General features: G+C 56.5%; 1 protein-coding gene across 1 annotated transcript in view; it reads right to left on the bottom strand.

Moving 5' to 3' along the window:
* Positions 1-197: 197 nt before the first annotated feature.
* The window catches only part of LOC141479564 (phosphofurin acidic cluster sorting protein 2-like), a 74,589-nt gene continuing 59,216 nt past the window's right edge, over positions 198-15,570 (bottom strand). The window contains exons 3-24 of the mRNA XM_074168805.1: positions 14,779-14,868; positions 14,284-14,409; positions 13,931-14,093; positions 13,694-13,773; positions 12,776-12,856; positions 11,907-11,966; positions 11,110-11,261; positions 6,707-6,800; positions 6,318-6,383; positions 5,935-6,065; positions 5,679-5,811; positions 5,450-5,554; positions 3,971-4,077; positions 3,562-3,716; positions 3,350-3,460; positions 3,157-3,259; positions 2,347-2,389; positions 2,199-2,241; positions 1,950-2,091; positions 1,534-1,757; positions 1,213-1,326; positions 198-1,105 (exon numbers count right to left, since the gene is read on the bottom strand). Coding sequence (XP_074024906.1) covers positions 990-1,105; positions 1,213-1,326; positions 1,534-1,757; positions 1,950-2,091; positions 2,199-2,241; positions 2,347-2,389; positions 3,157-3,259; positions 3,350-3,460; positions 3,562-3,716; positions 3,971-4,077; positions 5,450-5,554; positions 5,679-5,811; positions 5,935-6,065; positions 6,318-6,383; positions 6,707-6,800; positions 11,110-11,261; positions 11,907-11,966; positions 12,776-12,856; positions 13,694-13,773; positions 13,931-14,093; positions 14,284-14,409; positions 14,779-14,868 — 2,439 coding nt within the window. The 3' untranslated portion in view covers positions 198-989. The remainder of the gene's footprint in view (positions 1,106-1,212; positions 1,327-1,533; positions 1,758-1,949; positions 2,092-2,198; positions 2,242-2,346; positions 2,390-3,156; positions 3,260-3,349; positions 3,461-3,561; positions 3,717-3,970; positions 4,078-5,449; positions 5,555-5,678; positions 5,812-5,934; positions 6,066-6,317; positions 6,384-6,706; positions 6,801-11,109; positions 11,262-11,906; positions 11,967-12,775; positions 12,857-13,693; positions 13,774-13,930; positions 14,094-14,283; positions 14,410-14,778; positions 14,869-15,570) is intronic.

Raw genomic sequence — 15,570 nt, 5'->3', positions numbered from 1 at the left:
GTAGTCTGTCGGAGAGCTCAGCTGGCCCGGGGCTGGGAGGGTGGCCGGGTCAGGCCACCGGTTGCTGTGCCCAGGGCCACCGTGACAGCTGTGCTGGCTGGAGAGGTAGGAGTTGCTGTACCCTGATAGTGTTTGTTCTCTTCCAGCTGTGCTCAGGCATGGAGGGACACACACACACACGCACACATCCTGCCATAATGGTACCAGCATTAATTTATTAAAATTAATCCCGAAAAGTAACCGTACAATAAATTTAAAAAAAATAGAATCTTGTAAAAAAAAAACCCAGGTGCCCCAATGCCACACCTCCAGCTGGCAGCACCGTGGGGCAGGGCTGGTTGGGAAGGGATGGGGGAGATGAGGGGGGGGACAGCCTCAGCAGCGTTAGGCCAGCCTCAGCAGCAGGGCTGCAGGGGGACTAGAAAAGCTGCTGAGGCTCAGCCCCGCAGGGCAGGGCCAGGCACAGCAGCGTGGGGCTGGCAGTGGGGCTGGCGAGGGGCGGCGCAGGGGTGGTGGGCCCTGCTCCCCCCCCCCACCACCTGCCTCCCCCACCACGAGCAATCCTGCTGGCTCCAACGCTGGGGAACCTGCCTGGGCCCAGCCCAGCTGGGGCCCCGGCTGGTTGGGGAGCTGGCCTGGCAGGCGCATCCGGGGAGAGCGGGGCCCAGAGCCCTTTCTGGGTACCTGCTGGCTGGTGCCAACCCTTCTCCCAGGCTGCTGTTGGGGGTGGGGGGGGGGTGGGGGGGTGTCATGGGAGGCAGGTGGCACGGTGCCCTGGCTGGTGTTGGAGGGTGCACGGACCCGGTCTCACTGGCCTCACCTTCACGGGTCTTGGCCCACGGGGAGCAGTGCGGGTGTGATATCTCCCTCTGCGTGGCGGGCAGGGGTTGGGCCGCAGAAGAGAGGGGACAAGAGCATAATCCATCGCTCAGTCTCCCTGTCTCCTCCTGCAACCCTCCGCAGCTCCATCCCAGGGCTGCCCCCGCGTCTCACACGCTCTTCGAGTAGCCGAAGATGCCCACAGGGAGGTACTTGACGTGTGTTGGCCACTGTGCTGCCAGCTGGAAAAACTTCACATCGTTCCATTCCACCCCATCTATGGAGACTGAGAGGAGAGGGCACAGTGAGGCACAGACCTGCCCCACAGAGCCTTGCTCTGCCCCCCCCCCGCCCCCTCCCATGCAGCCCCATGGGGCTCGTGCCTCCCCTCACCTCGCAACATGGTGTTCTGGTGCTTGGCTGTGCAGATGAGGCGTGTGATCCCTTCAATGACTTGGCTTTTGGGCTCCAGGTCCTTCTCTTTTGGTTTCTTGCTCAGGAACATCACTTGAGGGTTCAAGGACAGACAGGGCCAAAGTTAGGATGTCCCCGCCTGGCCCTGGGTGGGAGCCCTCGCCCCAGGGCTGGCTGCACTGACTGGCCCCTGCTGGGCCAGATCTCAGCCCTGCCCTCCTGTGGGCTCCCCCCCTGCCCTTTTTTTGCAATGGACTGTGGCCCCACAGCTGTTGAGCACCCCAGGGTGGGCTTGGTTACCTTTCTTATTTTTCTCCTTGGTGACCACGGTCATGGCCATGGTGCTAGGGGACACCAGCTCCCCTGTGCCAGGGATGCGGCTGACCTGGAGTGAGCGGAAGTTGCTCTTGAGTGTGTTCTTGATACCCGTCTCCCGCTTTTCGCCCTCCTTCTTCCTGTCCAGCCCTTGTGTTGTCCAGTAGTCCACCTGCAGGCCCATCACCTCCACACCAGGGCTCAGAGATCTGGGCAAGATGGGCAGCACCATGCAGTACACAGGTGCTGCCCTTGCCCCTCTCCCTGCCCGCAGCCCCGCTGCAGCCTGCCCGGGGAGCACACCGGCCCGGTAACCCCAGGATGCGGTAGCCTCGCCAGTGAGCACCTCAAACCCTCCCACCCCAGCACCCACCGCCTCAGACTGAGTGGGATTTCCTTACCCGGCACCCGAGAGGCCGCTGCTGACAGACGGGGAGGGTGGCGGGGTGCTCACAGTCTCCTTGCCGTAGGGGGCCGCTCCACCGGTGGCTGGCACTGAGCTCAGCAGGGAGGGGGTGCAGACTGTGGCATCATCGGAGTCCACTGGGGAGGAAGAGTATGGGTCAGGGGGGGTTGGCTGGGGGACACCAACAAGGGCCTCTCCATAGTGGAGAAGGAAGCCAGGGGACTGTGGGCTCCCAGGGACTCACCAGAGGCGCTGAAGGACTGCTCCACCAGGCCCACCTTCACCACCTGCAAGGACAAGGCAAGTCAGACGATCCCCAGTATCAGGAGGGCTGTGCGCTGCCCCTCTCTGCCCCCAGCCCCCATTGCCCGCTGGCCCCTCAACACACTCACCCCCACAAAGGGTACAAACTTCTGGCAGGAGTCCTCATCGGGGCTGCACAAGAAAGAGAGGCTGGTCAGGGTCTGGGTGCACTCAGCATCGAGTGCCACACGGCTAGCCTTGTGGCCCAGGGACCCCCAGGCTGGCAGGGGCGAATGCTGGCTCACGGCCACCGGGCCCACCTCCTCTGCCCTCCCTCCCATGGGACCCCCTGTCCCCAACATGGCAGCACAGGGCACACTAGACAAGGAGGCAAGGAGTCGGCCCCTCCAGTGCTGGGAGAGGGCTTGCATGCGGGAGGGCAGCCCTGCCCCGCTTCGGGGGTCATGGCTCCTCTGCACGGCAAGAGGGATGGACGCACATGGGGAGAAGGGGGGAGGGCCAGGCAGCGGCACAGCAAGCACAAGCCAATACCTGATATAAAAATCAAAATAGAGACTTCTCTTCCTTGGGTGCCAGAAACCAAGAGAAGGGAGAGGTGAGAGTGCAGCTGGAACACGAGCGTCAACCCCCGGGCAGCACAGTGCCGGCTCGCGGCCCCCAGCCCAGCCCAGCCCAGCCCTGGCAGCCGGTCCCCAACCTTGGGGCCGTCACAACCCACAGCTGCTGGAGGGGCCGAGCGCACCAGGGGGTGGCAGGGGATGGCGCTACCGGCCTCTCACTGTGGAACCCCAGCTCCCCTCAGCACCACGCTGCTCACCGGCGGAGTAGAGCGCAGGGCCTCACTCGCTACTGTCCCCCGTCTCCCACAGCCCTGACCCAGGCAACAGCCCAGACTGGGGCCGCATGAGGCAGGACAGGTGCCCCGGGGCCATGCTCACCTCTTCTGCTTGTAGGTCAGCATGGCCTCAGAGATGGGGAGCTGGTGAGAGAGGCTGGCTCCAGCGATGAACTGGGCGACGCGACCCGCAATGTCCACGGTGTCTGCGGGCGCAAAGAGCCGTGAGGGCTTTGGGTGGCAGCCGGGCTACCCTTCAGGGGCACTGCTGGCCCCGGGCCTGCCCCGCTCCTCACCTGCAATGGGTGGCTCAGCCCGGCTGAACAGCTCCCGCCACGCCGTGTCCAGGAAAAGGGTGCTGTATTTGTTATCCACCGAGGCCAGGTACTTGGCAAGAGGGTGGGAGCCTGTGGGTGAGAAGGACGATGTTGGCTCCAGGCCAGGGAGCCCTGGAGGGGGTGGTGGTGGGAGAGGACAGCCCCGGCGCCGGGCTCGTGGTGGCTCTCACCCAGCGGCACAAGTAGGAAGCGAAGGTAGTTGAGCCAGTCGGGTGTCTTGCTGGCCAGCTGCTCCACGAAGAAGCGGAGGACAACGCTCAGGTAGCTCTGGTCCCCCGCCACCACCACCTTCACCGGGGGAGGCATGTGGGAGTTACAGTTACAGCTGCCAAAGGGAGAGAAAAGGAGACTGTGAGGGACACGTGGTGGCTCAGCAGACAGGGGATGTGCCCTGCCAGGCCAGCCCACCCAGCATCAGAAACCCATTGCTGACAATTTCCAGCTTGCTGGGCACAACCAGCACCGGGATCCTCCACTTTCCCCTGCTCCTATAGTTGCATCCACAATCCCAAAGGTTCCTAACGAGCCCTTCCCAGCCCTTCTCTGCAGTCCACCAGGCTGAGCCCAAGCTGTACTCACTATCGCTGGATGCGGGAGACAGTGGTGTTGAAGGCTGCCTGGATGTCCGCCACGGAGCAGGTGGATACGACCAACTGCTTGTGCGCCTGGAGCTGCTCACTCACGTACTGCCAAATCCAGAGAGCTTGCGTTAAGACACCCCCGGGGGGGGGGGCACGGCTATGCTGGCCAGCACCCGCCCATGCCCACCCTGGCCCCTCTTTCCACCCATGATGTGCCAGGAGGCTGAAACCCATCAGGTCACCCCTGGCTGCATGCCTGAGCATCCCCGCTCCTCCCAGCTCTGCTCCAAGGGGCTGGCTGCCCTAACCCCCTTCGAGCACAGCAGTCACCACCCCGCTATGGCAAGGGCAAAACTGTCCCAAAAACCAGGTTGTGCTCCTTGAGATGAAGGGTTTGGTCCAGGGAGCCTCTGATTTAAATCCTGCCATCCCACAGCAGGGCCCAGCTCTAGGTTCAGTCCCCCTCTGCTCATTCCCTTCTCTTTCTCTCTCCCACTGTGGCACTCCAAAATCCTGCTGTGCCTCTTCAGGTGTCTGAGCAGCTGAACAGTGGTAAAACAGGCAGCTGTGCTAGACAAGGGGGCTTAGAAGATGCCATGACAGGGTCTGGGAATGGCTGTTGCTCTTTTTTCCCCCCCCATCAGGACAAGGGCTGGAGCAGGAACACACCAAAGATGTGTGGCTTGGATAAAGACCCTACCGCTTCTCACTGAGAAGCCCTTTCTTCTGCCATAAACCCTGCCTTTATTTTCCAGCGCTGTTTCTGGATGTCAGATGTAGCTGCAGGATCCCAAAGGGGTCTCACCTTTGGGTGAAGCAACAGCAAAAAGTGCTGTTTGCACGTTTGCACACACGTACGTGGCCCTGCTCACCTTCAGCAGTCAACTCCTCCATGCATGGGGGAGGCAGGTGCTCATCAGGGGCTGGGCCCGTCCTCACATGGACACGGTGGTGATCAGCATGAGGCAGGAAGGCCTCAACATACCTCCCTGCCCAGAGACCCCTGCTCTGACAATGCAGTTAACGCTCCCTGGGAGCAGCGGGCTACGCTCTCCCATCTCCAAGTAGGAAACGGCACCTCTGCTGCCTCCTAGTGCTGCTACCAGCAGATGGGAGTCCGGTACTTCTGCTAGGGCATCCAACAAAGATCTGACCAGCGTGGTCACTGGGAGCTAGGACCAAGCAGCAAGGGCACAAGGTAGAGTCCATTAACCAGCCTTTCTGGAACTGCTCGGGGCATCCTGCTTTGAGGGTGCAGCAACGCCGGTGCGTTGCACGTGATGGAGGAGACACGCTAGACTCTCGCGTATGCAGCTCAGCACCGTGCAAATGCACTGTCTGCCCAAAAGAAGTTGGGGGAGGAGGACAGCACAGCTGGTGGCAGTTCCCCTAGGACACCCTGCCACGGTTGGGAGAATCCCCTGGGATCCTGCTCGCAGCTCCCCTCATGTATCCAGCTTCCATCACACCTACTCACCTGCCCCTGCCACTCAGCGACATTCACCAGCACAATGCTCTCGGGGAGCTGCTCGTCTGAGACCAAGATCTGGTTCAGCTGATCGTAAACAGACTTTCGGGGCACCTACAACAGCATCACCATGAAGGTTAACCCCAGTCGGCTGTCTTGGCCCCTCTGCCCACAGCTGAAGGCCCAGCAGGGCTCTCGAGTGAGAAGCCTCCAGGTGAGGTGGCTTCCAGGACCTCACCTGGGTGCTGTGCCAGGAGTCCGGAGAGCTCTCACTATCCAGGCTGCTGGCGCGGCCACCCTGTCCCTTTGAGCTCTGCCGGTCCTTCACAGAGGTGCTGCGGGGACGCCACAACTGCTTGCTCTCTGCCTTGCTGTGAGCGAGAAGCAGGAGAGGCAACACTGTTGAGGAAATCCCATCTCCACCAACACCCACTCACTCCAGGGAGCCAGCGTCAGCCCTCTCAGCCCTGGCACGGGGCGCAGACCCATCTTACCTGGGGGACACAGCACTGGGGAGCTCGGCTTTGGTCCCGGGGCCCAGCTGGGCCAGTCTGTCCACACTGCCCTCCCTCGTGGCAGCCTCTGCGGGGGCCAGCCGTGAACACGGCTCCTCTGCAGCCAGCTCCTGAGGGCCACACACAGTCACTTTGCACGCACCGCTCTCCCTGCACCCATGGGTGCCCCCATCCAGGATAGGCCCGGTGTCCCTGCTGGAGAGCCAAGGCTACAGGGCCTCGAGGGGGCTGGGCTGCATCTCCTGCAGACCCTAACCCTCCTTTCACTCTTGTGGCTCTCCAGCCCAATCTACTTGTCCCCCCCCCAAGCCCGGCTCCCAGGGAGCTCCAGCTCCACTCCACATCCCGTAGCCTGGACTCACCACTGCAGGGACCTCCACTCCTGGCTCTTCCTGTTGTCGCAGCGCTCCTGACTTCCTCTTGTCTGCCTCGCCCTGGGAAACAAGGATCGGGGTCAGAGCAGGATGGAGCACCCCGAACGGGGCGGCTGCCAGTGACCCATGCCTGGCCTCACAGAACACACGCTCCCACAGGGGAGCCCGGCATCCCCCTGGGACCGGTCCCAGAGGATGCCCCCCATCGCTACCTGTCTGCCTGCACTGGGAAAAAGAAGAGGAAAGAAGGGAAGGAGCAGCCCCAGGCAGGTGCTGCCAGGAGCTGTGGTCTCAGAGGGAGCTGCAGGCACTGTGGGGATGCTGGGCTGGCTGGGGAGGGAAGGGGGCAAGAGGTGGTGGTGGTGGTGTTAACTCACAGGGCTGCCCGACTCTTGATCCTGCCCTTTCTGGCTGTGCAGACTGCCGATCTCAGTCTGGGAACCAGAATGAGAGACTCCCTCAAAGAAACGCCTGCAGAGAAACAGACAGACGAACGGACGGACAGACAGACAGACGGGAGAGAAAAAGGCAGGAATAAGAGAGGAACAAAGTCACCACGATCCCAGCACACCCCCGCCGGCCTGTCCCAAGCACAGAGCACTGTGGAGAGGTCCCCAGTTGGGACACAGGTACAGACACTCAAGTGTCCGAGTGACTCGCAGCCTGGGAGCAGACCTGCCAGCCCCACACACCACAGTCTGCTGCAACAACGCTGGGTGGAGGGGCAGGATGAGGCCACCCCTAGACCAAGAGGGCTACACCTGTGACCCCAGAGAGCTGGAAGCAGGGTCCCTGTCTCCTAGCCAGCAGCGATTTCTCTCTCAGGGGATCCCCTACCACTGCAGCGTGGGGTGAGGAACCACCATTCTGCCTCTGAATTTCACTGAATTTCACTGAATTTTTTAGAGTTGGAAGGGACCATAAAGATCATCTAGTCCAACTCCCCTGCCGAAGCAGGATTGCCCAGAGCATGTCAGAGCACGTTACTCAGGACTGCATCCAGGCGGGTCTTGAAAATCTCCAAAGAAGGGGACTCCACACCCTCCCTGGGCAGCCTGTTCCAGGGCTCTGGCACCCTCACCGGAAAGAAGTTTCTTCTCATATTTGAGTGGAACCTCCTATGTTCCAGCTTGTGCCCGTTGCCCCTCGTCCTCTCACTGCTAACCACTGAAAAGAGTCTGGCCTCGTCTCACTGGTATATGGTCTCCGTCAACACCACGACTCCAATGTGCTGCTGAACCTCTCTGCCCCCTCTGCACCACCACGGCTTCCACAGATTTCTGCTGCCTTGCCTTCTGCTCCCCCCTTTTCCCGGGAGGGCTTCTTGCCTCTCACTGCTGCTACCGCACACTTCCAGCAGCCCTTTCCACCTTCCCTTTCTGCTTTCCCATTTCCCAGAGCTCTGAAGACCGCAGTAATTGCACACAGAACCACACCTCTGCTCCGTGCACAGCAATATCCTTTTTTTTGTTCCTCAACACTTAAATTTGCGGGTTTTTTTAGGTCTCTGAGCTGTGCAGTGCAACTCCAAAGTCCTGTTCCCAAGTCACAATGGTCAACACAGGAACTCCCTTAGGGCAGCAGGACTGTCTCTGCCACCACAGTGTGAGCTGCCACCTTTGTTTCCTCTTTTTTTCCACCCATTATTTATTTGCCAAGGACCCTCTCCACATCATGTGGGCTGCTCAAAGACCAGTCTTTAGGAAACAAGCAGGGTCTATCACTGGATCTCACCTGTCAGCTTTCCCAGGACCCTTGCAGCAACTGCCAGCCCATTTGTAATGTGTGACTTCCCCGCAGGAGATCTGAGCCAGCTTCCCTCTAAACTGTACGGATGTATTTGCTCACTAACTCCTGGGAAAAGTTTCTCCCGATTTGCCTGGTGTGCAGATGGGGATATCAGGTTCCAGGTTTCCAGGGCTGGCCACAGAAGTATAGGATACAGAGAATTATTCTGTTAGGATTCTGCCAGAGTTTCCATTGTTTTCAGGACACCTGCAGACCTCTGAAAATCCTGGCTACTCTTTTACTTTCCTTTTAACGCGTTTCCTCATTTGTATACAGCACCCTGCACTGCCAGGCACGACAGTGTTTGTCAGGTTCTTTGCTTTTACTACTCCTACAAGGACATGTCACCTCAGTCCCCACCACAGAGCAGCTCTTCAGCAGCAGTGCTTATACACTGGCTGGGAAAAGTCAAGGCTCGATTTTCCTCTCACTGGCTTCGTGACCAACTGCTTCACGACACGTTCATTTACCAAAGCTATAAGTTTAGAGTCGGCGTTGTGCCCTGGTGGGACATTTTCGCTAGGTCACACAGGGATAAGTGACGCCTCCGGTTATTAACACATTTCTGCTCTCTCCACCCCTCTAATCTCTGCTACAGGATCTCAGGCATTGTCACCACCGTGTCGTTACTCTACACTTGCCTTTTCTCAGCCAGCAATTTCTATCCGTACAGACTATATTAACAAATTAAGAGTCAAACTAGAAAATATGTTAAGTTTTCTAATAATTCACCCCCCAAACAGCATCTTTCCCACACTCCTCTGTACTGTCCCAGTAATGCCACCAGAAAGTGACATACCCCTGGCGCCACTAGCACCTCAAAAAGGTGTCTTCATCCCCTCCTCTTTCTTAGTCATTGGATGCCTCTAGATTGTATACACTTGGTCTAGCTTTCAAAACCCCATTTAAATGAGCCTCTCTCCCCCTTTCCCATGGAAGCTGTGTCTGTTTCTGTCCTCTCTCACTTGTGATTCGGAGGCTTTCATCCCTAGAGGATGTGCCACACTGAGTACAGAGCACTTCTGCAACTCTCTGCTTTCCCTGTTCTGCAGTTTAAAGGATTTCCTATGGGCACGGTTGAGCCTGAGTCTCAGCAGGTTGAGATTTAGGTAAATCCCATCCCTTCTGCACAGCCTCCTTCCGTTTTCAATAATTTAGCCTCCTCTCCCCCATCTATTTTCCCAGACACCTATTGGAGACATTTGCTCCTTCACCTCTGATCTTCAATCAAAGCCTTTGACTGTTGAGGTCTTACCTAACAGCCTCAGCTCTAGCTCCAGTTTCACCCCCAGTGCAGGAGCAGCCTACAGCTGCATGGCCTCCCTGGCTGATCAAAAGGATGGCAATCTGCTCCCAACACCACTGACCCAATCCAGGGCACCGGCCACTGCTCACCCTTAAGGACTCCCTTAATGCCCTTGCTCCATAGAGACTTCCACAGCGTCTATAGCAAGGCTGCCTACGACAATAAATAGATCCAACATGAGGATCACATCTTGAATTTACAGGCTGGTCTGGAAGGTCATCACCAGCTGAGAAGGCTCTGCAAGGCCTTGGAACCATGAAGTCTACACTAAAGACCTTGGCAGTCGGCTCCCACATCTCCTTAGAAAAAGTACAGACCCGGTAATGGGAATTCAAGGGGATACACACTCAGCACTGCCAGAAATTGAGGCACTAGAGAGCAAACCAAGATAAGGACACTGTCAACAGGCTGAAAAACAACCCAGGGCCCAAAGGCTGTCCTACCACAGACAACAGCAAACACCCAAGGAAGGCTGCAGCAGCAGGTACAAGCGCAAACCAGCACTTACTCTGGGATGCTCTCCCACTGACCAGATGTTTGCAAGTTGGCACTTGCAGAAGGTGGGATCTTGCATTTAAATACTCTCCGTAGAATTTTTTTTTTATAGTTTACATACATCGACCGTTATCTGACCACAAAAAGACCTTCCTTTTACTCCCACAGCACCTTTGTTTCCTTTGATGAGAGACCAGGTGAAACTCATTTCGGAGTCTAAGCAGACCACCTAAGCAGCTCTCCCTTGCCCACACACCTCCTGTCTCCTTCACAATAACTTCTAGGTTTGTGGAAAACACAACTTCTGTCATGTTCCTTTTTCTCCCCCAGCGCCCCACGGGTTCCTGAATCCAGCAGATTTAATTTCAAAGAGTTTGCCTGTGGCAGACCAAATCTGTTACCCCTGCTAAGTACCTTCACAGAGATTCCAACTAATCCAAACTATATTTAAATACTGAACTATAGAAACAATGACAAGTAAGCTTGGCTTGGCTAGAAGAGACCCAGTGCCAAGTAGAAAAACAGTAAGAGGCAACTTTCTCACAAAAGTACAGTGTGGAAACATAACAGCCATGAGCAGAGAGGAGGGGTGAATGCAGATTACGGGGGAGAAAAGCCTGGTTTCACTGCATGGTCCACTGGAGACCTCCGTGCCGAGTCAGCAGTGCTTGGCAGAGCAAGTCAAGCCACCGGGTGCCTGGGGAATGGGGTGAAGAATGCTGCTGATGGTTGCTAGTCACATGTCTCCACAAAGGGTGGGAATGCAGCATGCAGATCTCACAGGGACATAAGGATTGGGCCAAGCAGTCACAAAGTGCTCAAAAGACAGGCATGCTTCAGCGTGGAGAGCCCTGAGAAGGCCACGACTGTCAGCAGAAAGATGAGAGAGCTGGGAACAGCGGGGGCTTAGAAAAAGTAAGTATTCCTCCAGCAGATCAGTAAGGGTCAGGTGATGGGCCAGCACGAAATTAAATCAGACTAAATGTGAAGGAAGTCAGTTTTAATGGGCAGTTTTGAGTTTATTAAACAGGGTATGCAAGTGAGTAGCTCAGGGGTACCAATAGAAGATGGCGATGGGAGTGGAAACAAGACAATGCCCGCACTAGCCTAACGCAACAGAAAAGTGTCAGAAGGCTTTTCTCCAGGTCTCATAGACTCTACTGTTGGCCTGTGACTCCTTGCAACCCTTACCTCAGGGTGGGCTTGGGTGTGCTGTGCACACTCTCATTATCCTCAATCTCCGGCCCGCTGTCACTGTTGTTGCACTCTTCCAGGCTGTCATAGAGCAAGCCCAGGTCTTCCTCCACCTCCTGGGTCTGGTCTACAGGGTCGGAGTCCAGGACCTGTGGGACCAAGCCCAGAGGGCAATGAAGAGATATGGAGTCACCTGCATCCTGGGTCAGGCACATACAAGCTCCCTCCCAGCCACAAGGCACACCATGGCACTGTTCCCACCTCAGGGAGCCAAATCCAGGCTTTGGAAGAAGCAAGTGACACTGTCTGTGGGCTGAAGGAGGGTGCCATGAGCATGACATCCAAAGGAGTGTCAGACAGCCATCATACTTACTGGGAGTTAAGACACCCGTGAGGACCTCCACTGGCTGTGCTGCACACTCAGTGCAGGCTCCCAGCCAAGGTCAGCTACCCCCAGGCTAATGTTAGCCCACTCTCAGTCAGGAACAGGATTGTCCCTGCAATGCCAGCTCCTGGGACAGAGCCAATGCATGACAGTACCCTTCTGCCCCTGGTCCCTCTCCCCAACAGGAAGGAGTGCTTGATTTGAGCGTGAGGCTCAGAGCTGCCTTCTTGAGGCAGGCGGCTTTGGAAAAGCCAAGGCCCGGTCTGTGCCATGTCTCACACCACCTTTGGTAACACCCTTGAGCACCTGCAGCTCGTGCCCTGTGCTCCCAGTGAGGGGGAACCAGCACTCTGACACCTGCACATCTGCAGGAGACACTGCCAGGTGGGGCAGCCTTCCCACCTCTTACCTCCTCCGTCACTTTAAACCTCTTCAGCAAAGCCACAAATTTCTGCTTGAAGTTTGGTTGCTAAAACAAAACAAGGGAGGAAAAAAGATCAGCAAAACTATTAAAGCACGTTCCAAGATGACTAACATACAGGACATGGGTGCCCTCTTTAACATGCCATCAGCTCCTTTCTGGGTCCACAGGCCCAAGGTCAGCTATCATCTGCCTTGCTCTTTATATTTGCTGTAGGATTTGGACTAAATCCGGACTCTGCAAGAAGCTGCTGTATCTGGGAATGAGGGAGGGTGCAAGGACTTAAGACTCTCTCCAGTACAAGCTGGAATAGCACTTTCTCTCAATTTAAATCCCCTTTCTCCCCAGACCATCTGGTTGAGGAATGCTGCCTTCAAGCAAGAAAAGATGGGGAACAAAGTCAGGAAGAAGGTGCCCAGGGACCTGCAGGGCTGAAGCAGATGGGGACAAGGAGATCTTTGGAGAACAAGGGGTTGGCAGGGCAGCTCCCCTCTTCTGCTGACAGGCAGAGGAGCTGCTAATGGTTGACCCTTTCCTTGTGCCAAACTTCCCCTTCCTCAGAGAGGGAAAGAGAAGAGAACATGTCACAGCAGCAAGTCAAAACTGTGTTGCGCACAGATCACCACTGATACGAAGCCAGGCTAAACACAGTACAGACCGTGAGCTGGGCTATAGCTCTGAGCAGCAAGCTAACTCATTAATGGCAAGACGTTTGCCCCTTCTTCTCAGAGCCAAGGGCTCTCTCCTCTGCTCTGCACCAGTGCCAGCAACCCCTCCAAGCCCCCCTCCTCCCTGCAGGGAGGGGAGGAAGTGAATCCCTTCCATCCCTTTGATCACGTTGTAAATGCTGGTGTTACTCTGGTCATTGATGTGGTTCGGATCATTTTCCTCCTAGCCTTCTTGGTTTTCCTCAAGTCATCCTCTTCATCAAACAGATCCTGCAGGCAAAAGGTCACAGCACATCAGAGTAACTCAAGAGTGCAGGGAGCAGCACCTCCTAGAAGTTCCCCTGCTCCACGCTTACCCCCCATTTTGAAAAGCTTTGGTTCACTCTCTGCTCCCAGAGTCTTGCTTCTCACTTCTCTCTATGTAGCTCCTTCTCCTCCTTAGCCCCCAATAGACCTTCTTCCCCAGTGCCTTTGCCCCAAGGCCCCTCCAGAGGGACATATACCAGTAAGATTCAGAGGAGAGACAGAAACTTCCTGCAACAGTCCTTGTTACAAGCTAAAACTCTTCTCTCTGCACTCACCAGCCCCCCGTGACCCATGTGTTTTTCTCCTGCTCTGCCCTCTGCAGTGTTAGTTCAGAGGGCACACCACCTGAGCTCACAAAAAGCAACCAGCCTCAACAATGTGCACAACTCCCGGGGAAATGGGGTCATGATGTGTTAAGCCAGCATGATAGGACAGGTCACGTGGAGGACCCTGAACAGAGGCTTATCCCTGTGCTTGATCAGCACACTACCATAAGTCTTTTTTGGCCTTGAGCGTAGCCACCACAACAAGAGGACAGCAAACAGCCGTGGTACAGCTCATCATAGGGCTGGGATGGGTTTGCCACCTCTGACCATTTTCAGACCCAGAATGTTCTTCCTAAAATTTCTGGCAGCCCACAGTTCTTCCTGCTGGCGGGTATTGTGCCTCTCTGCCCTCTGAAACCACGGCAAATGTTTCCAAGGGAGAGGAGAGTGCTCAGGGTGACCAAGACCCTCAACCCCTGACGCTTGGTCAAGAAATGGGACCAGGGCATAAACCACCTTGCCAGGCCTCCCTTACCTGACCCTGCACAGCATCATCGCTGGCTTCCTGCTCTGAGGAGAAGCTGTCGTCCTCTTCTTCAGAGTAGTTATCGATGTCTGGGGAGCGATCTGAAAGCAAACAGCGCAGATGTCGGAGTTAAGCATGACGACTGTCATGGCTCCAGTGAAATGACTGGTATTGCTGGCAGGCACTCCGTTACCCTTGTCCTGTCCCAAATGCTTGCCCTCAGTTCTGTGATGAGCACTAACGCACCTGAAGCTTTGATTTTAGGACCTGAGGGGACGCTCCCGTCCTCATGGTCAATCGGCTGACTGGACAAGGAGTAGATGCTGATTTCAGCCACTCGGATGTTCACATCCTTCATGTTGCTGTGGAGGCTCAGAAGCTGCCCACCATCCGTTGGGTGCTGCATCACCTAGGCAGACAGAAAAGCCCCCTGCCAGGGTGACACAATGGCAGCTGGCAGCCCACCACCTCCATCCTATAGCTAGCCGACAAGCCAGAGCACTCACAGCACCAAGCCCCTGCCAGCCGGCCCAGCTCCCTTCACAGCGCTGGCACAGGGAGGCCATGCGAAGCTCCCCTTGGTTCCCAGCGCCCTGTACCTCGGCCATGTTAATGATGCCCACTGCAAGGGTCTTGTAGCCCAGGATCGTGCGGTTCTTGTATCTCTTCCTCCGCTGCAGCATGATCTGTAGTTTGTTGCCATCTCTCTTGAGGAAGTGTGGGTACTGGGGAAGGGAAGCACGGGGAAGATGGCAGCATGAGGGCAGGGCTCAGCGTGACACACAGGTAGGAAACTCTTCCTCAGTGCTGATGTACAGCAGGATCTGACCTGCTAAGCTTTGAGGTGCCCCTCAAAGGCCACCTGCACTCTGCATCATCCTTCAAATCCTCATGCCCAGTAAAATAACCCCTGACATCGGAGCAGTTGGCCAGCAGCAGGAGTCTGTGTTGTTATGATCTGAGCATGGGCAACCATAGGAGGCACCTCCTCAGGGGCCATCCCCTTCACACTGAGCCCTCAAAGCCGTGCTGGGTGAGAAATGCCAGATGAGGGGAGCACCAGGGAGCCCAGGGGACCAGGCAACACAAGGTACCTGCAGTGAGAAGGTCAGCTCCAGCTCGGTCTCCATCAGGCCGCCAGGTGGGAGGACGTATTCATTTGATCTCAGGACTCGCTTTGAACCCTACAACAAGATTGGTAGATGCACACAGCTAAGCTGGAGCACCTTGGCCACAGACTCCATTGTACCACGCACATAAGTCAATGGTGTTCACACTCAGAATCATAGAATGGTTAGAATTGGAAGGGACCTTAAAGACCATCCAGTTCCAACCCCCCTGCCGTGGGCAGGGACACCTCCACTACAGCAGGTTGCTCAAAGCCCCATCCAGCCTGGCCTTGAACCCCTCCAGGGATGGGGCATCCACAACTTCCCTGGGCAACCTGTTCCAGTGCCTCACCACCTTCACAGTCTTTCTGGTATCTAATCTAATTTTCCCCTCTTCCAATTTAAAAGGAAGTCCAAAAGGAAAGAGCCAGTGCTTTGACTCTGCATTGTTCCATCTCACAGAGCCCCCTTACACACACCAATCAACGCTTCACAAAAGCCTGCAGTTTCTCTCAAGCTGCCAAAGGCCCCTTCTCCTTGCCCACCTGCTAGGGAGCACTTGCTCTTCCCGAGCCCGGTCTGCTTAATCTGGGTCCTTGCACCTGGAGCCCATCGGATGCTGTGGAGCACAACACCGCTAGAGCCAGGGAGAGCCATGCATACAGCACCAGCGGGGCAAGGAAAAGGTCCCACCACACTGCCTAGCCAGGAAAGGGACACGTCATGGAGCACATCTCTGCCCCCCAGCAGGCACACCCAGTGCAGATCCCTGTCCCA

The sequence above is a fragment of the Numenius arquata genome, chromosome 2, assembly GCF_964106895.1.
Source record: "Numenius arquata chromosome 2, bNumArq3.hap1.1, whole genome shotgun sequence".
NCBI classification, from domain to species: Eukaryota; Metazoa; Chordata; class Aves; order Charadriiformes; family Scolopacidae; genus Numenius; species Numenius arquata.
The sequence above is the reverse complement of the archived record's forward strand: the minus strand, read 5'-3'. Positions and strand labels throughout refer to the sequence as shown.